The 26,545-nt window shown below is 45.2% G+C and overlaps 1 protein-coding gene across 2 annotated transcripts in view; it reads left to right on the top strand.

The window, feature by feature from the left end:
* RASGEF1B (RasGEF domain family member 1B) overlaps window positions 1-24,047 on the top strand; it is a 240,542-nt gene extending 216,495 nt beyond the window's left edge. For both annotated transcript variants that reach the window (XM_087724007.1, XM_087724008.1), the window contains 10 exons: window positions 7,005-7,217; window positions 8,319-8,393; window positions 10,985-11,080; window positions 12,155-12,257; window positions 13,608-13,687; window positions 15,371-15,466; window positions 16,902-16,997; window positions 18,217-18,340; window positions 20,857-20,929; window positions 22,364-24,047. In XM_087724007.1, coding sequence (XP_087580133.1) covers window positions 7,005-7,217; window positions 8,319-8,393; window positions 10,985-11,080; window positions 12,155-12,257; window positions 13,608-13,687; window positions 15,371-15,466; window positions 16,902-16,997; window positions 18,217-18,340; window positions 20,857-20,929; window positions 22,364-22,388 — 981 coding nt within the window. In that variant the 3' untranslated portion in view covers window positions 22,389-24,047. The remainder of the gene's footprint in view (window positions 1-7,004; window positions 7,218-8,318; window positions 8,394-10,984; window positions 11,081-12,154; window positions 12,258-13,607; window positions 13,688-15,370; window positions 15,467-16,901; window positions 16,998-18,216; window positions 18,341-20,856; window positions 20,930-22,363) is intronic.
* The last annotated feature ends 2,498 nt before the right edge of the window (window positions 24,048-26,545 follow it).

Genomic DNA, 26,545 nt, shown 5'->3' with positions numbered 1-26,545 from the left:
TTCGGTGTTCTGGTTTTGTTAAAAGTGTCTCTGAGCTTTGTTTAGAGGGAATATAATATAAGCAGTTACATCATAGAGAAGTCAATTCCATCTCACGTCCATTCTGGGGATGTTAAATTAGATTTAGCCTCCATTCCTTTTCTCAACTTGTTTCTTTTAACTTCTTACTCTAGCACAAGGGTCTCAAGCTCACGGCGTCACGGCGGCATTACGTGACTTATCGGGACTCCCCTCCCCTTTGCTAAACTGGGTGGGGGCGTGGCCAGCATGTGGCACATCCAGCCCGTGGGCCAGGAGTTTAACAGCCCTACTCTAGCATAAAGCTGTTTACCTCAAAACATAATAATTTCTAATGTTGAATTTCCCCCCTTACCAGAGGGAGCCCCCTTGTGCAGTACTGTGAAGCTGTTACCATGGCAACTCCACTGCGCTGTACAGTACAAGCCATTTTATGGCAGTAGAAGCCATTTGAAGGCACAACAGGCTGTATCTTAACAGAACACCTCCCCCTGAGGGTTATTAGGGGTGTCTTACCCCCACATTATTTGTTTCCAGAGAGTAAGTCATCTGTGTATCAGGTTTCGTTGAAATTACCTGAGGCATTCCAGAATTATGCTGGAACACACACACACAAACACACACACACACACACACACCACACCTAGCCAGCCAGCCATTTATATATAGAAAGATACTGTATATGTATAGTTTGCTGCATAGAAAACTGATTTGAATAAATAGATTGCATATAGATAACATAGAATCTCAGAATATTCTAACATGGATGTGTGGATTCATCCCCGTTGGATATATTTCATGGCTCCCATGAAGGGACATTCTTTTACCCAGCGGCTAGTGGGAAAGCTATCAACCCACCTTGGTTGACTAGCCGCCCCATAGTATAGGGGTATTCAGGCGTAACATCTTTAAGACCTTTGGACCTCAACTCCCAGAATTCCCTAGCCAGCATGTCTGCCTGGGGAATTCTGGGCGTTGAAGTCAACGAGCCTTAAAAGTGGCCAACGTTGGATCCCTTGGTCATAGAAGTTCAATTAGTACCGTCCTTGGCACCAATTCTATAAGGCTGGCCTTTTGCAACTAAGATTATGGCAATTGGGTGGTTAGTCGCTATTTTTCTAGTTCTCATTGTATGCCACTATATTGAACTTGTTCTATCGTTGTGTAACCCTTTTATTATTTTGAATTCGATGCTTTATGCTGTTTCAATTGTTGGAAACCACAATGAGTCATTGTCTGCTTGTGATGTTATACAAAGAAAGACAGATTAATAGATAACTGTTGTTGTGGAATGCAGAACCATCCTGAGAAATACTTAGAGCAGCTGGAATATTTCATAATCACAGGGAAAATGCTCACACTCTACTCAGAGCTAGGAAAACACACAAGTATTTTTTAAGGATGAACGTTAAAGGCAACTTTTCGCAGTGCTTGAGTCTTTCAGCTATATTGGCCTTCAATTCTCAAAATTCATTCATTCATTCTATTCATTCATTCATTCATTCTTTCATTCATTTCATTCATTCATTCATTCATTTTACCTTTAATTCATTATTTTATATACTGTACTTTTCGGAGTATAAGAGGCACTTCCCCACCCACACACCCCGAAGTGGGTGGAAATGTCTGTGCGTCTTATGCAGCAAATGTTGCCAAAGCCACACCCACCCGCCGGCCCCCACCCTTTGGCCTCTGTCTCCCAGCAATTTGCCTCCTTGCAGCAAAGAGCAAACAGCCTGCTCAGCTTCAGCACAGCCTGATTTAGAACAAGCAGTTGATTGGTGGTTGGATCAACCTCCCGGAATTCCACCTATCAGCTGTTCCAGACTGCAAGGATCATGCTACCCATTGGCACTGTGGCCGTCTATTGGCACTGTCTCCTATCGCCACCCCCACACGGCCCATTTTTTGGCCCATTCCAGGCGGCGGGTATAGGCAGCAGCACCGTCGCTAGGTGACAGCTGTGATGGTCGACAACGGCGGCGATGGGTGGCGGCGATCCCCGCATCCTGGAACAGCTGATCAATGGTATTCCAGGAGGCCGATCCAACCACCAATCAACTGCTCCTGCTAAATCAGGCTGTGCTGAAACTGACCAGGCTGTTTACTGTTTGTTGCAAGGAGGCAAACTTATTTTCCTCCCCAAAAGCTAGGTGTGTCTTATACTTCGGGGCGTCTTATAGTCCAAAAAACACGGTAAATAACCCAAGGTGGTGAACATACATGCTACTACTTTTTCCTTCTATTTTCCTCACAACAACAACAACCCTGTGAAGTGAGTTGAGTTGAAGGAGAGTGACTGGCCCAAACTCACCTGGCTGGCTTTCATGCCTAAGGTGGGACTAGAACTCCCGGTCTCCTGATTGGCCAACTGATTATATCAGCTTTTCCACCCAAAACTTAAAAAGACATCACATACGTTCATCAACATTTTACCCATGGTCTCATGGGACTGTAACAATGACAACAGAAGAGAAGTCAGTTGTGTAGTTGGCCGGTCAAACACCATACAAAGGAAGAACAATGGGGGTCTATTTTCTGTCTCCCCAGCCCCATATTACCATGTTTGATGGACAGAAACCCATGCTGCTCAAAGACTTTGAGGCTAGAGGAAGAGAAATTGTCATATTACCGGTATATATTTTTCATCCTTAAGTGACCTGGAGACTTATTTATTCTCAGTCAACGTGTTGTGGCAGTTGTTTTAATAAATGTTTGACCTTCAGGCAGAAATTTCTCAACCTTTGCAACCTGAAGATGTGTGGACTTCAACTCCCAGAATTCCCCAGCCAGCATACAGTGGAATCCTGGGAGTTGAAGTTCACACATCGTAAAATTGCCCAAGATTGGGAAACACTACGTTAAAAGTTTATATTTGGTTGGCTTTGACCCTATGAATTGTCTTTCAGTTACAGTTATGAAGCTGTTAGAAAGGATTTTTATTGTTTATTTAAACCAGGGGGTCCCCAAACTTGGCAACTTTAAAACTTGTAGACTTCTACTTCCAGAGAATTCTGGGAGTTGAAGCCCACAAGTCTTAAAGTTGCCAAGTTTGAAGACCTCTGATTTAAACTTTTCAATCCACCTTGAAAAGGGTTGTTTTGTCCACGGGCAATCCACATGCAATTTTAAATAAGTGCTTCTGTGTTTGCATACTGAAAAAAGGGATTTGCAAAAAGAAATGGAAAAGTCAATATTGTAATAGAATTCGGAGCGCCATAAATTATTTGCGATGCTGGCTAGCGGTTTCTTTGGAAAAGTAAATGGTGACCTTGTATTTATTGCACTGCATTGCAGATCAGGACAAAGGGATGTTAGACTTCTAAGAATATGACTCCCATCAAGTTCTCCTTCAGTGGTTTTTGCTTTTGACTTTTCAAATTCAGGAACTGAATACAGATAGTGCTCGAATTACACCCGTTCATTTAGCGACGGTTCAAAATTACAAAGCTTCCGGTAAGCAAAGTCAATGGGGAAGCCAGACATGAGACTTGGTGGCGCAGTGGTTAGAGTGCGGTACTGCAGGCTACTTCTGCTGCCTGCCAGCTGCCTGCAATTTAGCAGTTCAAATCCCGCCAGGTTTAAGGTTGACCCAGCCTTTCCGTCCTTCCAAGGTGGGTAAAACGAGGACCCAGATTGTTGGGGGGCAAGAGGCTGATTCTGTAAACCGCTTAGAGAGGGCTGTCAAAGCACTGTGAAACGGTATATAAGTCTAAGTGCTATTGCTATTATTTCTATTCACTTAACAACCATGTTACTAACTTAACAATGTGATTCACTTAGCAAATGCTGCAAAAAAAATCATAAAATGAGGCACTTAACGTAATGTCTCATTTAGGAACAGAAATGTTGGGCTCGATTGTGGTCATAAGTTGAGGACTACCCGAATTCCACTTTAATGCATTTCGACTAGAGTTATCATGTCCCAGAAGCATCCTCGTTTTTGCTCCCTTAGTCCATCTGCCGGCATTTTTTTAGCAGTCTGCACATGTCTGAGAATCCACCACATCTGGCTCTTGTTGAGGTAACTAGACAATGTTCTCCGACCAAGAACCTGCCTCTTCCCCTACATTGATATGTAACCCTCTGGTTTTCTAGCTAAGATAACATCTGTGGTAACGCCTGCATTGCAGAGTTACCCCCCCCCCCAAAAGAATAGCGTGGTTTTGAAAAGGAGACCTTCCCATTCCTTCTCAGCTGTCCTCAAACCAAAGCTAGAGGCACGAACAGTCGTTGCCCTTGTTCTCTTAGGAGGCCACTTGTCAAAACAAGTCAAAAGATACAAAAGGAATGGAAAGGAAAATTGAAGCAGAACATCTGGGAGAGAAAAATGAACCTTACCACTTCTGGCTGTTTGAGACAACTGGTCTTCATGGTCCTATACAGCTGGAGTCCCCAACTGGTGGGCCTCAGCCAACTCCCAGACCGTGGGCTATTCACAACTGGTTCGTATGTGTGGCAGGCTGTTGCATGCGCAGCCCAGGGGTGGGTTCCGGCAAGCTTTACTGCCACTTCACTCGTGCGTGTGCTTCGCTTGTGCGCGCATGCGCAGCTGGCTGGGGAATTCTGGGAGTTGAAGTCCACAAGACTTAAAGTCCACCAAGGTTGAGAAACACTGCTCTAGGGCATGAGAGATAGAATGTGATCAGGGAAGAAGAATCCAGGGGAGTGAAAGAAATGAAAGTAAATAAATTGACCTCCTCTATAGTATCCTGGTTCTCTCCCCTCCCCAGAAACTCAGACATGATGTATTCCTTGCCTTTAGGCCCCCTGCATGTAATATGCCTAGTGTGCAAAACATCAAGGTCCTTCACTCGCCTTCTGTTGTCTTTTCACAGCTTGATCCCAACGTTTAATCAGAAGTTTAAATTTTCTTTTTCTTTTTTTTGGGGGGGGGGGAAGAGCTTTGATTTAAGAATAAAAATCTAAAAGGATGGATGGATGGATGGATGGATGGATGGATGGATGGATGGATGGAAAGACAGATGGATGGATGGATGGATGGATGGATGGATGGATGGATGGACAGATGGATAGATATAGATATAAAAGTAGAGGTAAAGGCAGAGAGATATAGAGATAGAGATAGATGGATGGACGGATGGATGGATGGACAGATGGATAGATATAGATATAGATATAAAGGTAGAGGTAGAGAGATATAGAGATAGAGATACATAGATGGATGGATGGATGGATGGATGGATGGATGGATGGATGGATGGATGGATGGATGGATGCATAGATGGATAGATGGATGGACAGATGGATAGATATAGATATAGATATAGATATAAAGGTAGAGATAGAGAGATAGAGAGATAGAGATAGATGGATGGATGGATGGATGCATAGATGGATAGATGCATAGATGGATGGATGGACGGACGGACAGACGGACAGATGGATAGATATAGATATAGATATAAAGGTAGAGGTAGAGAGATATAGAGATAGATAGATAGATAGATAGATAGATAGATGATAGATAGATAGATAGATAGATGATAGATAGATAGATAGATGATAGATAGATAGATAGATAGATAGATAGATAGATGATAGATAGATGATAGATAGATTAGATAGATAGATAGATAGAGATATATAGATAGATGATAGATACATGATAGATAGATGATAGATAGATAGATAGATAGATAGATAGATAGATAGATAGATAGATAGATAGATGATAGATAGATAGATGATAGATAGATAGATAGATAGATAGATAGATAGATAGATAGATAGATAGATAGATAGATAGATAGATAGATATCTGTTCTCTCTCGTGCAGCATGGGTGTCTCTGAGAAGTTATCCTCCAGATTGCAAGCTGGTTTCTGTGGCTTTCTTGCTAAAGTTGCATCATAGCCTCAAAAATGCTGGCAAGTCAGTTGTGTTGGAAACTCAGCTTGCGCAAACGATGTGGTCCCATAGCCACAAGCAAAGTCTGTTGACGGAAGAGGTGAAGCCAGAAAAAGAAAGAAAACCAAAGTTGTGGTTTTTGCTAGAAGCGCCTGTGGTGGACAACTTAATTGGAATCATTTCATTTTTTTCCTCTCTCTCCTGTTGCTTTAGTTTCTATCCCCAATTTTTCTTTTCTTCTCTCTTCTCCTCTCTTTTCTTTTTCTTCCTTTTCTTTTTTTCTTTTTCTTTCTTTTCCTTTTCTCTTTTCTTTTTAAGGGATAGGCTTACAAAATCATGTTTTTCATAGTACAAAGAGCCAGTGCAGATGAGTCAGAAGTAAAATTTAATCCTGGATCTCCGTTTTAGCTTCCTTTAGTACCTGCCTAATTATTTGCTTCCATTTTTTTTTAAATGTATTCCTTAGAGAACTGCATGCATGTCTTCTAGAGCCGAGGTGGCACAGTTGTTAAATGCCGTTTATCTTCCTCCGGCACCAACTGACCAACAAAGCACTAAGGCATTGAATAAATTGTCAGAGCTGACATCCGGTGCTCCCCACCACCTTTTATAGTTACTTGGTAATTAGGCTAACACCCCCTCCCCGTGCACACCCATCCCCTCGTGACCCAGAGTGAAAACCACCCGGCAATCAATCATGGATTGTTCTCAGTCAGTTATCAGTTCTGGAATGTTCTCAGTGGAAACCTCCCGTCAGCCAGTCATGAAGAGTTACGTAGCGTTCTCAGCTGGACTGTTTGTGGAGAAGGGAGATCTCCACCTGGTCTTGGCAGTTGGCCCAATCCCCCCATCTCCCCCCCCCAAATGGCAGCTCCGGGCCTCAGAGCTCACTGGAGCTGACATGCAGCCCCTCTACCATGGAGACAGCATCTGGGGAGGTAAAAACAGCCTTCCGCCCCGCAGACAAGAAGTTCAGACGCTCAAACGCGTCATGAGTGGGAGACATCTTCTGGCCTACTGTTATGTGTAAGCTCCGGCAACAGAAAGCAATTAAGGTATTCAAAAAAACAACAACGATGATCTCTTTTCATTGTTTCTCTTTCCGTCTCTTTCCAGGCCTATCGGAAAAACGTGCAGCAAATCATCCAGAGCCTCATTCGTAAGCTGGCCTCCCTTAACCAATATGAGGAAGTTCTTGCAAAAATCAATGCTACTTCAACCGACAGACTGACAGTATTAAAGACCAAACCTCAGGCCATCCAACGGGATATCATCACGGTCTGCAGCGACCCTTATATGTTAGCCCAGCAGCTGACTCACATAGAGCTTGTAAGTTTATTCCCCCACTCTATATCTTACTCTTATTTAATCATTTTTCTCAGTGGTTTTCAGAGCCGAGGTGGCGCAGTGGTTAAATGCAGCACTGCAGGCTACTTCAGCTGACTGCAGTTCTGCAGTTCGGCTGTTCAAATCTCACCGGCTCAGGGTTGACTCAGCCTTCTATCCTTCCGAGGTGGGTAAAATGAGAACCCGGATTGTTGTTGGGGGAATATGCTGACTGTAAACCGCTTAGAGAGGGCAGAAAACCCTATGAAGCAGTATATAAGTCTAACTGCTCTTGCTATTGCTATTGCAATTACAAAGGGAGGCATGGTGGCTTGTTAGTTAAGGCGCTTGGCTTGTTAGCCGGAAAGCTGGCAGCCCGGGGTTCGAGACCCGAGCGTTATGCGATGGGGTGAGTTCCCATCCTTGCCACGGCTCCTGCCAAATGCAGTTTGAAAGCATGCAGCTGCACGTAGATAAATAGGTACCACTTTGGTGGGAAAGTGACAACGCTCCTGTCAAGTTTCCAAGTAATACATCCAGTGGTGGGATTCTAAAATGTTAGCAACCAGTTCTCTGCCTGGTTGCCGGGTGGGCGTGGCCTACTCAGCCTCCTGCACCATGGCGGGGTGGAGGGTCTTCTAGTCCAACCCCCTGCCTAGGCAGGAAATACTATACGATTTCAGACAAATGGTTATCAACTTCTTCTTAAAAAGTGTTGGGGCATTCACAACTTCTGGAGAGAAGTTGTTTCACTGATTAATTGTTCTCCCTGTCAGGAAATTTCTCCTCAGTTCTAAGTTGCCTCTCTCCATGATTAGTTTCCACCCATTGCTTCTTGTCCTGCCCTCAGGTGCTTTGGAGAATAGCTTGACTCCCTCTTCTTTGTGGCAGACCCTGAGATATTGGAAGGCTGCTATCATGTCTCCCCTAATCCTTCTTTCTATTAAACTAGACATACCCACTTCCAGCAACCGTTCTTCATACGTTTTAGCTTCCAGTCCCCTAATCACCTTTGTTGCTCTTCTCTGCACTCTTTCTAGAGTCTCAACACTTATACAAGGATGAATGTTGACCATGAGTGGAATTTTTCTTCCTTTCTTTCAGGAGAGGCTTAGTTATATTGGACCACAAGAATTTGTCCAAGCTTTTGTACAGAAGGACACTCTGGACATGGAGAAGGTGAATAACAGGAACAATTATAAACTATGGTAAAAAAAATCGCTGGCTGGAATTGGATGAACCAGGGGATTTTGCTTTCACTTGGTTTTTCACTTGTGCTAAACCCCCTCCTCACGATTTGCACTTTTCTTCAGCTCTCTCAAAGGGTCCCACACATACTACTACGTGTATCTTACAGCACGGAGTTTTGCAAAAAAAATGTCTCCTCAGACAATGCACTTTTGTGCAACTTAAGTACAGGATTTCAGTGGAAAGTTCAGACAGATATTCTCCACTGTTGCAGATAAATTCAGAAAGTGCATATGGGTAAATTTGCATTAAAATATTTGCCCAGTAAATGTGTCTCTCGTCACCTCCAATGTTAACATGTGTAACTGGTTCCCCCCCCCCCTCCCGTTTAATTTTCCAAGTGGGTTTTCTCATTCTGGCACCACGCAGATCTGTTGAGACTACAACTCTCCTCCTTACCAGTTAACCAGTATATTTACCAGTATACTCACCCGGTATCATGCCATTACCCATTGGTGCTGGGTGGTGTTGTGTCAACATATCTAAAGAGGAACAGGTTGAGTAGGATTTGCTACAAAGCAGTGCTTCTGAGCTTTGGCATCTTTAAGATGTGTGGACTTCAACTCCCAGAATTCCCCAGCCAGCATGCTGACTGAGAATTCTGGGAGTTGAAGTCCACACAACTTATTTATTTATTTATTTATTTGTACGATTTATAGGCCGCCCAATCCCGGAGGACTCCAGGCGGCTTACAACAAAGGCAAAGAAATAATAAAAAAGAAAATAAAACAAGTTAAAATCAACACACATACACTCGTTGTGATCGGGGCTGGACCTCAACAATGAGGTCAACAGCCCCAAGCCTGCCGGAATAGCCAGGTTTTAACAGCTTTTCTGAAGGCCATGGAGAGTGGGCAAGGTCCGGATTTCTGGGGGTAGCTCATTCCAAAGGGTCGGGGCAGCCACAGAGAAGGCTCTCCTCTGGGGAGTCGCCAGCCGACATTGTCTGGCTGACGGCATCTGAAGGAGGCCCACCCTGTGGGATCTCACCGGCCGTTGGGAGGTATGTGGCAGTAGGCGGTCTCGCAGGTATGCTGGCCCTAAGCCATGTAAGTCTTTAAAGGTGATAACCAACACCTTGAATTGTGTCCCGAGACCAATAGGTAGCCAGTGCAGCTCGCGGAGGATAGGTGTAACGTGGGTGTACCTAGGTACACCCAATATCACTCGCGCGGCTGCATTCTGGACTAGTTGCAGTTTCCGAACACTTTTCAAGGGTAGCCCCATGTAGAACGCGTTGCAGTAACTTAAAGAAGTGAAGATTGGGAAACACTGCTGTAGAGAGTTGCGTAATAAAAAGGAGACATGGAGTATAGCAAAGAGGTCCATAGGTTGGATTACTGGATCTGCTGATTGATACTACTGCCTTATTGTGGTATTTTCTATTATTATGATTTGCAATACCATAGGGCAGTGTTTCTCAACCTTGGCAACTTGAAGATGTCCGGACTTCAACTCCCAGAATTCCCCAGCCAGCAAATGCTGGCTGGGGAATTCTGGGAGTTGAAGTCCGGACATCTTCAAGTTGCCAAGGTTGAGAAACACTGCCCTAGGGTGATTTACGATTGCTACTTTTTGGCCTGTTACTTCAACTTCCCGAGTGACGAATTAGTAGGACCTACTAATGGTTTGGTCCTAGCGGTACAGGTAGACCTCAACTTACAACAGTTCATTTAGTGGCCATTCAAAGTTCCAACAGCACTGGAAAAAGGGACTTACGACCATTTTTTCACACTTGCATCATCCCCATAGTCACGCGATCAAAATTCAGATACTTGGCAACTGACATACATTTATGACTGTTACAGTGGTGGGATTCAGCCGGTCCGCACCTATTCGGGAGAACCGGTTGTTAACTTTCTAAGCAGTTCGGAGAACCGGTTGTTGGAAGAAATCTCCTTTTGTTTCTTTCCACTTTACAGGGCTAATCCTGTAAGGAAGGCAGGAAGGAAACATTCTGGTGTTGTTTCTAGACTAATCTTTATTGCCCTGCTTACAGAAACTGCCTCTCCGGTTAACCCTTATTACATTGTAACAGCTAAGATGAAGCGTCCATCGACGTGAGTGACATTGAGTTGGCCACGCCCACCCAGTCACATGACCACCGAGCCCCACCTACCCAGCTGGTCATTAGGGCAGAGAACCGGTTGTTAAATTATTTGAATCCCACCATTGGACTGTTACAATGTCCCCGGGGTCATACAGTCCCCTTTTGCGACCATCTGACAAGTCAGTTGAGAAGCCAGATTGATTTAATAGCTGTGTTATTCATTTAATGACTGCAGTGATTCCTTTAACAAACGCGGCAGGAAAAGTCCTAAAACGGGGTAAAACTCAATTAACAAACGTCTCACTCACCAACATAAATGTTCGGCCCAATTGTCGTAAGTGAAGGACTCCCTGTACTAATCGCGATCAGCCATATTTCATTTCTGAGCCCAAATTGGCTTGGCCAGATGCTGCCACTTCTTTAAATGTCATGACGTGAGACGTGAATGCCTGATTCTTGTTTCCTCCTCAAGAGTTCTTATGGAGATCGGAAGAAGTCTCGGAATCTGGAAGCTTACGTGGAATGGTTCAATAGACTGAGTTATTTGGTTGCCACCGAAATATGTATGGTAAGCCAAACTCTTCATTGCCCTTCCTTCCTTCCTTCCTTCCACTCTGATCAAACCACAGAGACCAGCTGGGAGCTGTATTCTATGCACAAGATTGTATGGTACAAAAGTAAAACTCTGCAACAAACCCCCTTGAGGGTGTAGTTTCTGTTGGAATGGCCTTCACACTAGTAATTATTCCTAGCTATACAAATGCCTCCGGTTGATTTACTTGAATGTTCTGGGGATGTCCTTGCTTACTCTACACATTGGTGGGTGTATTCTTGGAAAGCTGACAGCCCGGGTTTGAGACCCAAGTGCCGTGTGACAGGGTGAGCTCCCGTTCTTGCTCCTGCCTGTCCAGGAGTTTGAAAGCATGCAAATGCAAGCAGATTAATAGGTACCACTTTGGTGGGACGGTAACAGTGTTCTGTTGGCGCCTATTGGCATATTGGTATTGCTGCAGAGAGTCTCCCCCTTTGGGGTCTTTTTGTGTGGATCAGAGGGGGGCATAAATTCCAACTTGGAGTCTGCTTCAGCCTCCTGGTGGGGGGCTTTGGGCGAAGGCTGGAAGCACTGCTGGTGGCGAGGAGCTGGAAGGACTTTTTCCAGTGGGATTGCACCATAGCCTGGAACTGGCTGACCATCTCAGCCCAGTGAGCCTCCAAGTGCCGGGACCTGGCCTTGCGCTCCTGCAGGTCTTCCTTTGCTTGGAAAGTCTATGCTCGTAGTCCTCAGTGAGGTGCTTCTGCTGAGTCGCCTTCTCGGTCAGATCCAATTCGAATTGATCTCTTTTGCCAACTCTTTCTCATGCGGGCTGCTTAGCTCCAGCAACTGCTTCCTGTTGGGGCCTTAAGTAGCCCAGATGGGCAGGCAAGGAGTGGCAATTAGAGGCTGGCCAGGCGCCCCTCGATGTGAGTGACAGTAAATTGGCCACGCCCACCCAACCAGTCCTTAGGCAGATCATATTAGTGGTCCACAGGATTTAAAATTATGAATTTAGTGGTCTCTGAGATCTGAAAGGTTGGTGACCCCTCCAAAAAGCTCAGAGATGACATTCTCAGCCAAATCACGTCATATTTTGCTCTCTCACAGCCTATAAAGAAAAAACACAGAGCAAGAATGATAGAATACTTCATTGACGTCGCCCGAGAGTGTTTCAACATCGGCAACTTCAACTCTTTAATGGCTATTATTTGTGAGTATAAACAAGAATGCTTTCCATCCATTTCCTTTTTGTTTTGCTCTGAAAAAAAAGTGCTTAGATGTTTCTCCTTCATACAATTGTGCCCCAAAGCTTCTGGATCATGTTGGATCACCTGGCAGCCTCCACATTTGTTAGGGTTACTAGCAGTGGTGGAATCCTGCTGGTTTAACAACCAGTTTGATCAGAGGTGGTATTCAGCAGGTTCTGACCGGTTCTGGAGAACCGGTAGCAGAAATTTTGAGTAGTTCAGAGAACCCGTAAATATCATCTCTGGCTGGCCCCGCCCCCACCTATTCTCTGCCTCCCAGCTGATTGGGAGGGAATGGGGATTTTGCAGTATCCTTCCCCCACCATGCCCACCAAGCCACGCCACGCTCACCATGCCACACCCACCATGCCACGCCCACAGAACCGGTAGTAAAAAAATTGGGATCTCGTCACTGAGTTCAGTGATCACACATTTCGCTCAGAGCTACCGGTTTGCCCGAACCAGCCCCAACCGGCTGAATCCAACCCCTGTTTCCTAGGATTTCTAGGAATTTTAAGTTTTAAATGGGTGTTTCTCAACCTTGACAATTTGAAGATGTGTAGACTTCAACTCTCTACGCTGGCTGGGGAATTCTGGGAGTTGAAGTCCACACATCTTCAGCCTGCCAAGGTTGAGGGAAAAACTGCCTTAAAATAATAGAGTAATAGAGTAGAGAAAGCAACTCTTGATGTGCCTCTTTGTCTCTTCTTTCTCATCTTCCCCATAGTGACTTTTCAGGCCCAAAATATGTCCTTGCCCAGCCTAGTTTTACCTCAAAGATGGAAAACCGAGCCAAGCTCCCTCACATAAGCTGATAATGCATGGCCTGCGTTAAAAATGGCTGCCATGTTTTAAGGCTTTGGCTTCAAGATGAGTTTACTTCAGTCTCGTATACATTGGAGGTTACTTAACACTTGTGAAACATTTTTCAGAGCTTACTTTATATGTGTCCTCCGGCAGGAAAGTAAGGGAAACCCACCCCAAATTTCTCTTGGAACAGATTTCAATTAAAGAAGTTGGTAGCTAGAAATCTATGCCCAAAATTCTTATGAATCATGAGTCTAGAAAGGAACATAACTTTTTAAAATGCTATCCATAAAATGTCAACCACGATTGCATTTTTAAAATGTTACATTTTGGAATAATTTGTTGTAATTGGATGAAAAAAGAAAACTGGAAAAAGAAGATACGTATCTTAGTGGTTGTTTTAATTTTTTCCTCATTTTGGGGGAAAAAATGGCCTCAAAATACGGCTGTGTATGTTTAACTCTGATCTCTGATCTTCTCTTTCCTTCTACACTTTGAAATAAAAGCTGGAATGAATATGACTCCTGTCTCCAGATTAAAGAAAACTTGGTCAAAAGTCAAGACGGCTAAGTTTGACATTCTGGAGGTAAGTCTGACTTTTTAATTGGAATCTTTGTTAGCCAGTTGTTGTGGCCCAGCAGGAGCCGTTGGAGCTGCCGATGGACTCCGATAGCGAGGGGCCCTATGAGTCGGCTCTGGAAGATGTGGAGGACCCTGGGCAGGGTTCAGGCTCCAAGCAGGGACCAGAGAGGCTGGTTGGCCCCCAGGAGGCGCCTGAGGCATGGAGAAGTGGTGAAAGGGAGTTTGTCCCTGACGTCAGGCACTGGAGCAGTGGGGAAGAGCAAAGGGAGTTTGTCCCTGACGCCAGGCAGAGAAGGGCGGAGAAGTGAAGGCAGCAATTACAGAGACAGACTCATAGGAGATAATCAGGCCCAGGTGGTTGTGATCTGGCTTCTCCCAAGAGAGTATATAAGAAGAGACTTTGGGAGGAGACCTTTTTGCAGGACACAACCGTTTATACTAAGCTGGAGAAGCTCTTGTGTGTATCTCTTATCTGTGGGAGTCTGGGTTGCTGCCAGTGTCTTGTCTGTGAATAATTACTGTGAATAAAGCGTGGCTAACAGTAAGCTTGTGTCTGCGTTACTCACCGGACGGCGGGGGATCAGAACAGCCAATTATCTGTGGAGATTCTCAGTCATCCAGGTTATGGATGTGCCAAACGTGCTTTTAAAAAAGCCACTGGACTTTGTTTTTCCTTGAAGATTTTTTCACTTCTCAGGCAATAAGCTTCTTCAGTTATCCAGTTGTACAGAGGTGATGAGTTGTTGGAGATTGCTAGAACTTATTTATGATTCAGCAGTGAATCTATTGTCTCTGATGTTGGTTTTGTTAAAGGGGAAAAACCAAAGAAATGTCCTGAGTGCATTTTCTTATCTGATATACTGTTAAGTCTATGTACTGTTATGTGAGATGCTCTGGCTAGATATATTGAGACTGCAGAACCCAGAATTCCCAGCCTGCCTGATCTTAGGTTGGGAATCCTTAGATTGTCTAGTAGTTTAATGAAAAGAAGGACTAAGGGTGACATGACAGCAGTCTTCCAATATCTCAGGGGTTGCCACAGAGAAGAGGGAGTCAAGCTATTCTCCAAAGCACCCGAGGGCAAGACAAGAAGCAATGGGTGGAAACTAATCACGGAGAGAAGCAACTTAGAATTAAGGAGAAATTTCCTGACAGTGAGAACATTTAATCAGTGGAACAACTTGCCTCCAGAAGTTGTGAATGCTCCAACACTTTTAAGAAGATATTGGATAACCATTTGTCTGAAACGGTATAGAGTTTCCTGCCTAAGCAGGGGGTTGGACTAGAAGACCTCCAAGGTCCCTTCCCACTCTGCTATTCTATTCTAGTCCCAATACTTCAGGAAGATAACCATAGTGGATTTTGATTTTTGACAATGCATCCTTGTATTTACTGATTCATCCGTTGCTACTTTCAAATCATTTTGATCGTCGCCGCTTTCAGATAGAAATGAAAATTTACAATTATTTGTTTCATCTGATTTTTTTTTTCCAAGGATCTGGTTAGCTTTTTTTTGATCCGTAACCTGCTTTGACTCTTTAACTTCAAAACTGTTCGGTGTGTGCTTTGTATGGGAAATGGTCTCCCCAGATTAAAACCTGGACTTCTAAAACAATACCTGGATGGAATTTTAGGGCTTCTGACCCAAAATTCTAATCCTCTACGTTTCCACTTTTCCTTTTTCTAGCATCAAATGGACCCTTCCAGCAATTTCTACAATTACCGCACGGCGCTCCGTGGGGCCACCCAGAGATCTTTGACAGCTCACAGCAGCAGAGAGAAGGTATGGCTTAAGAAAGAGATAAGTGCAGGCAGGCTTTGACTTAGAACCATTCGTTCTAAGAGCCAAGGTGGCGCAGTGCAGTACTGCGGGCCACTTCAGCTGACTGCTAGTTCAACAGTTTAGCGGTTCAAATCTCACCGGCTCAGGGTTGACTCAGCCTTCCATCCTTCCGAGGTGGGTAAAATGAGGACCCAGATTGTGGGGGTGATATGCTGACTCTGTAAAAAACTGCTTAGAGAGGGCTGAAAGCCCTATGAAGCGGTATATAAGTCTAACTGCTATTGCTATTGTTTTGAAGTTACAACGGCACTGAAAAATAGCAATAGCACTTTGACTTATATACTGCTTTACAGCCTTCTCTAAGGGGTTTACAGAGTCAGCCTCTTGCCCCCCAACAATTTGGGACCTCATTTTACCCACCTCGGAAGGAGGGAAGGCTGAGTCACCCTTGAGCCTGGTGAGGATCGAACTGCAGGATTGCAGGCAGCTGGCAGTCAGCAGAAGTAGCCTGCAGTACTGCACTCTAACCACTGTGCCACCATGGTGCAAAAAGTGATCGATGACCAGTTTTCGCACTTAAGGACCATTGCTTGTATTCCCATGGTCATGTGATCAGCATTTGGCAACTGGTATGCATTTATAATGGTCACAGTGTGCCAGGATGCGATCACAGTTTGTTACCATCCCAGCCGGTGTCTGATGAGCAAAGTCAATGTGGGGGGGGGGGGGGAATCCAGATTCGCTTAACAACCGCATAATTCACTTAACCACTGCAATGGTTCGCTTAATAGATGTGACAATAAAGGTTGGAAAAAACGGGGCCTGACTGCCTTGCTTATGAGTGGAAATTTTGGACTCATTTTTTTTGTCGTAAGTCGTGGACTGCCTGTATTTATTTAAATCTACTGTACTTTTCTGAGTATAAGACGCATCAAGATTTTGAAGAGGCAAATAAAAAAAAGTATTTGCATTCCGCAGACCTCCCAAAATCGGCCTGTTTTTCGCTAAAAATGGCCGTGTTTTTTTGTCAAAAAAAAGGGCATGAATCGCCTTTAGGAGGCTTGTCGAGTCCTCCTGGGTACTGGTGTTTTTTTTGTTTTGTTTTTTTGCAAAAATGAGCAAAAAATGACCCAGTTTTTTGCTCATTTCTGCCCTCCCCAGCCCCCAGGAGCACTCTGGAAGCCTCCTAAAAGCTATGCACAACCATTTTTGCAAAGGGGGTGGGGTTTCGGGAGGCCAAAAATGCTGTATTCAGTGTATGAGACGCACCCAGATTTTCACCATCTTTTTTGAGCTCTATGGAGCTACCTCTGCCCCAAACATGATGCAGTTCGTTCATTATTTGTCCCGAACGAGACATAGATTTTCCCCCCACTTGTTCCAGTGACAAGTCTGTTGCTAATCTGGATTTTTTTTCCTCCCTTTCTTCCTTTAGATTGTGATCCCATTTTTCAGCCTGCTTATCAAGGACATTTACTTCCTCAATGAGGGCTGTGCCAACCGCTTGCCCAATGGCCATGTCAATTTTGAAGTAAGTAGTGCGTGCTCGGGGTTCAAATGCTGACCTCCCCGAATTAAACACAGTAGCTGAAAGCCTCGTCTAGATTTTGGAATGCAGATGGAGGAACTTTATATGGGTCACATCAAGGCTCTGACATGTTTCCCTTCCCTTCCAACCATTGTTGGTGTTCTCTGAGAGGGATGAAGTGGCTCAGTGGCTAAGACGCTGAGCTTGTCGATCAGAAAGGTCGGCAGTTCGGCGGTTCGAATCCCTAGCACTGCGTAACGGAGTGAGCTCCCGTTATTTATCCCAGCTTCTGCCAACCTCGCAGTTCGAATGCACGTAAAAATGCATGTAGAAAAATAGGGAGCACCTTTGGTGGGAAGGGAACAAGAGTCCCGTGCGCCTTCGGTGTTTAGTCATGCCGGCCACATGATCACGGAGACGTCTTCGGACAGCGCTGGCTCTTCGGCTTTGAAACAGAGATGAGCACTGCCCTCTAGAGTCAGGAACAACTATGTGCGAGGGGAACCTTTATCTTTACCTTTATAGGCACGAAGGAGTAGGACTTGAGCAGAATTACAAAAGGCAAGAGTTATAAGGGCTCTTTGGTGCTCTCTGAGCTTGGTGGTTTTCTTGCAGACATTTCTTTACCCAAACTAGGTAACGTCATCAGTACCTGAAGGGGAGTGGGGTTTGCTCTGCGTTTATAATCTAGTGAATTGCCCTGGTGGGAATTGTCCTGGAGATTCTCTGCAAGGGCTGTTTATTGTTAGCTATGTACCACAAACAAAGAACCTCTAAGACTACCCCACACAACACTGACAGAACAATCCACTAGAACAGTGTTTCTCAACCTTGGCAACTTGAAGATGTCCGGACTTCAACTCCCAGAATTCCCCAGCCAGCGAATGCTGGCTGGGGAATTCTGGGAGTTGAAGTCCAGACATCTTCAAGTTGCCAAGGTTGAGAAACACTGCACTAGAATGTAAATTGAGAGCAAACCCATCTCCCTTCTAGCACTGATGATGTTACTGAGGTGGGTAATGAAACGTCTGCAAGAAAACAACCGAGCTCAGAGAGCACCAAGGACCCTGTCCTGTCAACCCTGAGTTGCAAATACGGTCCTTTATTGCAACAGTTTAAGGATCTGCCCTTCTGAAACCGATCCGCCGTGTTGCCTTGTTTCAATGGATTCCTTTTACCTGCTTAGCTCATGTGCTTTTCCTGTTTTGTTCATTCCTTGCAGAAGTTTTGGGAATTGGCGAAACAAGTGAGTGAGTTTATGACCTGGAAGCAAGTGGAATGTCCTTTTGAGAGGGACCGGAAAATCCTTCAGTACCTGCTCACCATTCCAGCTTTCAGTGAGGACGGTAAGAGGAGAACGCCTGTAATGGTTCAGCATGTTGCCCCAAATGGTGCTTTTTGTCAAGAGGCCGCTCGTTCGACTTTCTGGGTTTTTCTTGGAAGACGTTTCACTTCTCATCCAAGAAGCTTCTTCACCTCTGACTGGGTGGTGGGGAGATGGAAGGATTTATACTCCTTGCAGAAGGCTGGACATTTGCATTCCAAGAGGCCACCTATGTCAACCCTCTCCCAACAGAGGATGAGGGGGAATAAGACATCAGCTATCTCCAGTCCTTTCAGCAGTTCCAACAAGGCTCCACATTCATTTTCACCACTCAGGTGACCCTGAGACGCAGATAAACCTCTGGGTGGCATTAACAATTCACTGAAAGGATGCAACGTTTAGTCAATGCTCTGGTTTTCCCAGTTGCAATGGATGGCTGTGAAGGTTGGACCATAAGAAAGGCTGATCGCCAAAGAATGGAGGCCTTTGAACTATAGTGCTGAAGAAGACTCCAGCTAGTCCCTTGGACAAACCGGTCAGTCCTAGTGTCAGCGTTCCAAGTATCATGTGGAATTAAATCAGAATCAAAGGCAAAACGATCCTTAAAATTCCAATTTAATAAAGCAGACATCTTAGCACATTGCTGTGGAATCCCAATTCTGGAAATGACATCAGAATTCCACCCAGTTAAAAGTTCATGATCTTGTCCCCACACCCACAAATCCATCACATGGTCCAATCTTCTTCTTCCACGCTGGCATCCACACCCAGCTTCTTCCGGTCAGGTGTACTGGTGCGGAGACAAAGGATGACCTTGGCTTCTAGTAAAGAATGAAAACAATACATTCCACAATCCTACTCCTGTCTATTCCCCCCTCCCATCAATTATACTAATGAAACAGCATAATGAAATAAGAGAAAGTGTGGCAGGCCAAAATTCTAAAAGGAATATAATGGCAGGCCTGACACCTAGAGGAGATCAACCCTGACTGCTCTTTAGAAGGCCAGATCCTGAAGAGGAAACTCAAAGACTTTGGCCACCTAATGAGAAGGAAGGACTCCCTGGAGAAGAGCCTCATGCTGGGAAATACGAGAGCAAAAGAAGGAGAAGGAGATGACAGAGAATGAGGTGGCTGGATGGAGTCACCGAAGCAGTCGGCGTGAGCTTAAATGGACTCCAGAGGATGGTAGAGGACAGGAAGGCCTGGAGGAACGTTGTCCATGGGGTAGCAAATGGGTCGGACATGACTTCACAACTATCAAAAGGATGCAAATGACCAGCTGTCTGCAAGGAGTATAAATCCTCCCATTCCCCACCATCCTATCAGAACTGAAGAAGCTTCTTGGATGAGAAGGAAAACATCTTCAAAGAAAAACCAGAAAGTCCAGCTGCCTCTTGAAAAATTGCCTTTGGGACAACCTTGACCCTGATGACTGAGAATCTCCCTAGACGTGTTCAGCGTATTGTATGGCAGTTATTTTGATACACAGGGTGATACGTGATTGCCTACATTTATTTTCCTTCTGACTTCCAATGCCACAGGCTGTGGCATAGATGGAAGCAGTGGATGGAAACTAACCAAGGAGAGAAGCAACTTAGAACCCAGGAGAAATTCCCTGACAGTGAGAACTATTAATCAGTGGAACGACTGGCCTCCAGAAGTTGGGAATGCTCCAACACTTTTAAGAAGATGTTGGATAACCATTTGTCTGAAACGGTATAGAGTTTCCTGCCTAAGCAGGGGGTTGGACTAGAAGACCTCCAATGTCCCTTCCCACTCTGCTATACTATTCTAGTCCCAATACTTCAGGAAGATAACCATAGTGGATTTTGATTTTTGAAAATGCATCCTTGTATTTACTGATTCATCCATTGCTACTTTCAAATCATTTTGATCATCGCTCTTAAAAACACTGAATGTTTTTAAGTGTGTGTTGGATATCCATTTGTCTGAAGTGGTGTAGTGTTTCCTACCTAAGCAGGGGGTTGGACTAGAAGACCTCCAAGGTCCCTTCCAGCTCTGTCATTCTATTATTTCTGTTATTAGATTAGTGTTTCCTGTCTGAACTGGTTGGGCAGAGAGTGCTTGTGGTTTACCACTACACAGTACCAGATCCTTCCATGACAAAAACACCCAACGTCCTAGGTTAAAATCCCCCTTCGCCATCTTCCAGATCTTGGCATTGCTTCCAAAATCATTTTGGTGCATCTCCCCAGGCTTTGGGAACCGTTTTTCAGAGAATGGAAGGGAGAAGGAGGGAGCAGCTAACCTATCTTCCCCCTCCTTCCGTAATAGCACAATAAGGATGCTACGTTCATAAAAGAACCTCGAATCTCATTTTTACGAACTGTTATTTGTGCTCCAGTTCAGGCAAGCTTTTAACCCCGTTAGGAATGAGAAAATTGTTTCCCCCCCGAAGGCCTGAGGGGCCACGCATTTGAAAAGACACGGCGTTGCTCTCCCACGGGGAACATAATTCAAGACATTAGAATGATGCCTGTAATGCTCATATTTGTTTTCTTTCTTCTGCTTGTAGCACTTTATTTGGCCTCGTATGAAAGTGAAGGTCCAGAGAATCACATTGAAAAAGACAGGTGGAAGATGCTCAGGTGAGTGCGTGAAGGTTCCCAGCTTCCAAAAACAGGCTGAACGTTTCTTCTTGCATTTGGACTCTTCGCTACCAATGTCCCGTTCCCCCCCCCATTGGGAGAATAATAGCGATAACACTTAGACTTATATGCCTCTTCATAGTGCTTTACAGCAATGGTCTCCAACCTTGGCAACTTTAAGACCTGTGGACTTTAACTCCCAGAGTTCCTCAGGGAGGAACTGGCTGAGGAACTCTGGGAGTTGAAGTCCACAAGTCTTAAAGATGCCAAGGTTGGAGACTTATGCTTTACAGCACTCTCTAAGGCCATGATGATGAACCTATGGCATGCATGCCACAGGTGGCACATGGAGCCCTCTCTGTGGGCACCCGAGCCGTTGCCCTAGCTCAGGGGCCAGCAACCCACGGCTCTGGAGCCGCATGTGGCTCTTTTATCCCTCTGCTGTGGCTCCCTGTCGCCAGTCGGCTCCACAATTGATAGGGCTTTCGGTTAGGACAGGTAGAGGAAAAAGGACGCCATGCTAGGAGGAGACTCTATGGTAGGGGGAACCGGACTTCTGGTCGTCTCCAGAATTGAACACGGACCTTTGTGGCTCTTTGAGTATTTAAGGTGGCTGACCCCTAGCCCCAGTGGGACTGCATCATGGTCTGGAACTGGCTGACCATCTCAGCCCGCTGAGCCTCCAGGCGCCGGTACCTGGCCTTGCCCTCCCACAGCTCTTCCCTCTGCTTGGAAAGCCTATGCTCGTAGTCCTCAGTGAGGCTCTTCTACTGAGCCTCCTTCTTGGTCAGATCCAACTTGAACTGAGCTGTTTTGCCAACTCTTTCTCATGGAGGCTGCTTAGCTCCAACAGCTGCTTCCTGTTGGGGCCCTAAGGAGCCCGTGCGTGGAGGCGAGGAGTGGCGAGTAGAGGCTGGCAAGGCACCCCTCTACATGAGTGACATCGAGTTGGCCATGCCCACCCAGTCAAATGACCCCCTTGCCATGCCCACCCAGCCAATCATTAGGCAGATCATATTAGTGGTCCGCCCCTCTACATGAGTGACATCGAGTTGGCCATGCCCACCCAGTCAAATGACCCCCTTGCCATGCACACTCAGCCAATCATTAGGCAGATATATTAGTGGTCCGCCCCTCTACATGAGTGACATCGAGTTGGCCGTGCCCACCCAGTCAAATGACCCCCTTGCCATGCCCACCCAGCTGGTCATTAGACAGATCATATCAGTGGTGGTCCGCGGGATTTAAAATTATGAATTTAGTTGTCCTTGAGGTCTGAAAGGTTGGTGACTTCTGTCTTAAAGCATGCAGACTAGCCCTGAGGTCTATTCAGATGGATGCAGAACTTACTGCTCAAAGCAGTTGACCAACTCATATGTGTGTCTTCTTGATGTCCTAATGGAAGGCCGTTCTTCTCTGTTTCTTCTCTTATAGGTCCACGCTCCTGGGAAGAGGTTAATGTGTGACTGGGTGCTTCCCGCAGTTGCTGCTATGATCTTGACATGGGTTCTTAGGATGAAGGCCATGGCTGAGGTCTCTTATTTATTTACCCATCCCTCCTCCCCTCGACGACCAAGAGGCACGTTTTTAAGTTAATGAGAGCTAAAATAAGTTGGTGAAGAGCAAGCCGGGACATGATGTTGAGAAGACAGCCACGTTGGCATGAGTCAGGAAAAGGCAGCTTTCTCCTACCCACTGATGGCCAAATGAAAGGGCCAGTTGGGTTGGCATGAGGTCGATCAAGGAGAACCCAGTGAAGGAAGCCTTTCGAAGATCCGAATCTACTGTGAATCATTTCGAAGCACCTGGATGGGATTCCCCACCCACCTTCCTTCCTTCATCCCACCCCAAAGGCCACTCATCAGATTTCTGGTACTTCCCACCTGGATTCCAAGTAGAACTTCCCTTCGATCTATCCAAAGGCCCAACTGGACTTCTTTCAGGTGCCGGAGGAAGATTTTTTTTTCCGCTGGTTTTTCTTGTCAAAAAGAAATCTAGGAACTTTTTATTTTTTATTTTTTTTGCATTTTGCATCCCTTGAGGGGATAACGGCTCACGACGCAGTGTTGTTGCAAGGTTCCTAAGATGTTCAGCTATTTATTATAATGAAAAGAGGCACAAGTGCTCTGGATTTTTGCTTGTTTGTTAACTGTTAAGTTTGCGAGTGAGCTGCTGGTTGGCCAACTCGGACTAGATATTTTTTGGAAGTTTTAAGTTCCGCAATAGCGCTTAGGAGAAGCAGAGGATTAGAAAGCTAGGTAGCCAATGTAGCTAGACTATGTAGAAATGTCACCCTTTCCGATCCCTTCTTCTTCTTCGGTGTGTGATTCGTTGCTGTTTTTTCAATCTGCGCTACAAAGCCAACTGAATTAGGCACGAAGCAGCCAGTTTCATTTCGTGACTTTCTCCGTAAAATCCGAGTTCAATTTTGAAAGGGAGAAACCCGTTGGAATAAAAAGCGGGACTCCGTCCTTTGAAAGCCGTTCCTCGCCGGGACCTCTAAACTGGCTTACCGAATGTTTCTTTCCAAAACTAACTTTATCGAAGAGCCAGAAGAATAAGAATAAGAAGGTTTGGAACTGGCTTACATTTTGTAATGTGGACTTTTCCCAAAGCGTCTGTACTTTTCTGCGTCTTTTTCTTCACTCTCTATATTATTGAATTAATTGGTTTCGTTTTCTCCTGGGTGGGTGGGGGGAAACACCTGCTGGGATTGTAGGTAGATATAAATTATGATTTTGCAGAGGTTTTTTTTTAAAATGTACGGAAATAATACCCGATCTAGGAATGCTAATTTAAACTCTGAAATCCTACAGACCCGTTGAAAGTTTCTCCTAGCTGAGTCTCCAAGCTAAAAGCTCCATGGGGTTTTTTTTTGGGGGGGGGGGGAATGTTGCTTCAAGAACCTCTGAAAAATTGCTTTGACTACGAAACAAGTCCTGTTATGTTAGTAGTAGCTCTGAATGCTTAGTCTCTCCCTATTGCCCTCCCCGAGAAATTCTGAAAAATGAAAAGAATCTCCTGTCCGTTAACACGTGATATATCCAGAAAAGGGATTTGTATGAGATATGCTATTCCTCAAAATTAATAATAAATAAAAATACGTCGTTGGATTGTTCTTCCTTTCCTGCAATTTGTGGTTTTGTCGGTGAATTTGCGCATAAGGTCCAGTGTTGTGGCCCAGTAGGAGCCATTGGAGCTGCCACCAGACTCCCGACAGCGAGGGGCCCTCTTGAGTCGGCTCTGGAGGATGTTGAGGACCCTGGACAGGGTTCCGACTCTGAGCAGGGCACAGAGAGGCTGGTTGGCCACCAGGAGGCGCCTGAGCCTTGGAGCAGTGGGGAGGAGACAAGGGAGAGTGATCCGGATGCCAACAGTGAGTTGTTCCTGGATGCCCGGCACTGAAGAGCTAATAGGTGTCAAGAACAGGTGTGCAAGTACAGGAGGTAATTGCACTCAGCTGGTGGCCATTAGGCTCCTCTCCCGACTATAAAAAGGACTGCTTGTGCACACGCCCCTTTTGCAGAAGTCAACGCAGGAACTAATGTTGGAGAACATTATTGTGAGCTTGGCAGGCTGGATTGCTGCCCCAGCTTATCTCTGCCGGTTTACTGCCAAGGACCTGTCTGTCTGTGAATAAATTCCGTAAAGTATCTTTGGCTTGGAGTGTTTTGGTGTGGGACGAGGAGGGTCAGAACAGTCCAGTAACACACACAGCTAGTCCTCATCTTACAGCAATTCATTTAGTGACTGTTTGAAGTTACAACAGCACTGAAAAGAAGTGACTTACGACTGTTTTTCACATTTAACGACCCTTGCAACATCCCCATGGTCACCTGATCAAAATTGGCAACTGACTCATATTTATGACGGTTGCAGTGTCGGGTGTGTGTGTCACATGATCCCCTTTTGCGACCTTTTGACAAGCAAAGTCAATGGGGGAAGCCAAATTCACTTAACTGTGTCAAGGAAGGTTGTAAAATGGGGCAAAAAGCACTTAGCAAATGTTTTGGTTGGCAACACAAATTCTCGTAAGTCGAGGACTACCTGTGATCATCAAGGCACAACCAATCCAGATTTTATTTCTAAATTGCATGCTGGCCCAACCTTGAGTGGAGGGAGTCACATTTTGATTTAACCGCATTTTTTTAAATTCTCTAATCTCTTTTCTCTTAATCCCATGGCACAACTCTTTTCAGAACTGATTCAGCTTTCCGGCATTGTTTTATAAAGTAGATGTGAATTTAAAAGGCTGCATATTTTAATTAACTTGGCTATTAAAACACTCCATTAAATGCCATTTATCGGTGTCGTTCGTCGGGGAACATTAATTACTTTTTAAGATTACTGGTTTTAGAAATCTGCTGAAAGCAAGGAATTTTCCTCTTTTTTTCCAGGTGACACCTGCTCCTCTGTGTTAATGCACCTACCTTGCTAAATCTCCCCCCCCCTTTTTAAAAAAAAATACGATTGAGATTATGATATGCAAATTTGAGAACCGCGGCTGATGGCTTCTTGCAAATGAGGTTACCCTATTAACTTGCGTAATGCATCATTTTTAAACTCTCCCTGTGACAGGAATTCTGAGACAGGATTACGTGCCCATACTTCTTTATTATTATTATACTTCAAACATGAAACTCAGTCAACGGAACATTCAAATAGGCATCACAAATGCCATTGACTGGTGCTAATGGTTGATACGGGTTGCTGCCAGCATCCTAGATATCAACCAAGAACCTTCTTAAAATATACAATGTTCCCAGTAGCGCAGTTCCACTGGTGTTATTGCAGGAAGCTGCAATTTGTGGGTGTATCTACTGCAATGCGCTCTACATGGGGCAGCCCTTGAAGAGTATTCGGAGACTCCAACTCATCCAGAATGCAGTCGCGCGAGCGATTGTGGGTGCACCTCGGTACATCCACGTTACACCTATCCTCCGCGAGCTGCACTGGCTACCGATCGGTCTCCGGATACGCTTCAAAGTGCTAGTCGTAACTTATAATGAGGACCCAGATTGTTGGGGGCAATATGCTGACTCTCTGTAAACCGCTTAGAGAGGCCTGAAAGGCCTATGAAGCGGTATATAAGTCTACTGCTATAAAGCCCTTCATGGTATTGGACCTGGGTACTTGAGAGACCGCCTGCTGCCAATTACCTCCCAAAGACCCGTTAGATCACACAAGGTCGGCCTCCTCCGGGTTCCGTCTACCAGCCAATGTCATCTGGCTACTACCCGGGGGAGGGCCTTCTCTGTGGCAGCTCCGGCCCTTTGGAACGAACTCCCCGCAGAGATTCGGACCCTCACCTCTCTCCAGGTCTTCCAGAAAGCCGTCAAAACCTGGCTGTGCCGGCAGGCCTGGGGTTGATGAGTTCCCCTCCCCTCTCGACTTGTATAGTTGTATGATTCTTGTTTATTTTAATCACGTGTATTGTGTTTTATGTTCCCTTTTCCCCCTTTGAGTTGTTCACCGCCCTGAGTCCCTCCCGGAGAAGGGCGGCATACAAATAAACTAAATCTTAATAGCAATATAGCAATAGCAGTAGACTTATATACTGCTTCATAGGCCTTTCAGGCCTCTCTAAGCGGTTTACAGAGAGTCAGCATATTGCCC

The sequence above is a fragment of the Thamnophis sirtalis genome, unplaced genomic scaffold, assembly GCF_051295495.1.
Source record: "Thamnophis sirtalis isolate CommonGarterSnake01/CBP01778 unplaced genomic scaffold, rThaSir2_p1.2 scaffold_10, whole genome shotgun sequence".
Lineage (NCBI taxonomy): Eukaryota > Metazoa > Chordata > Lepidosauria > Squamata > Natricidae > Thamnophis > Thamnophis sirtalis.
This window is presented reverse-complemented; position numbering and strand designations above follow the sequence as displayed.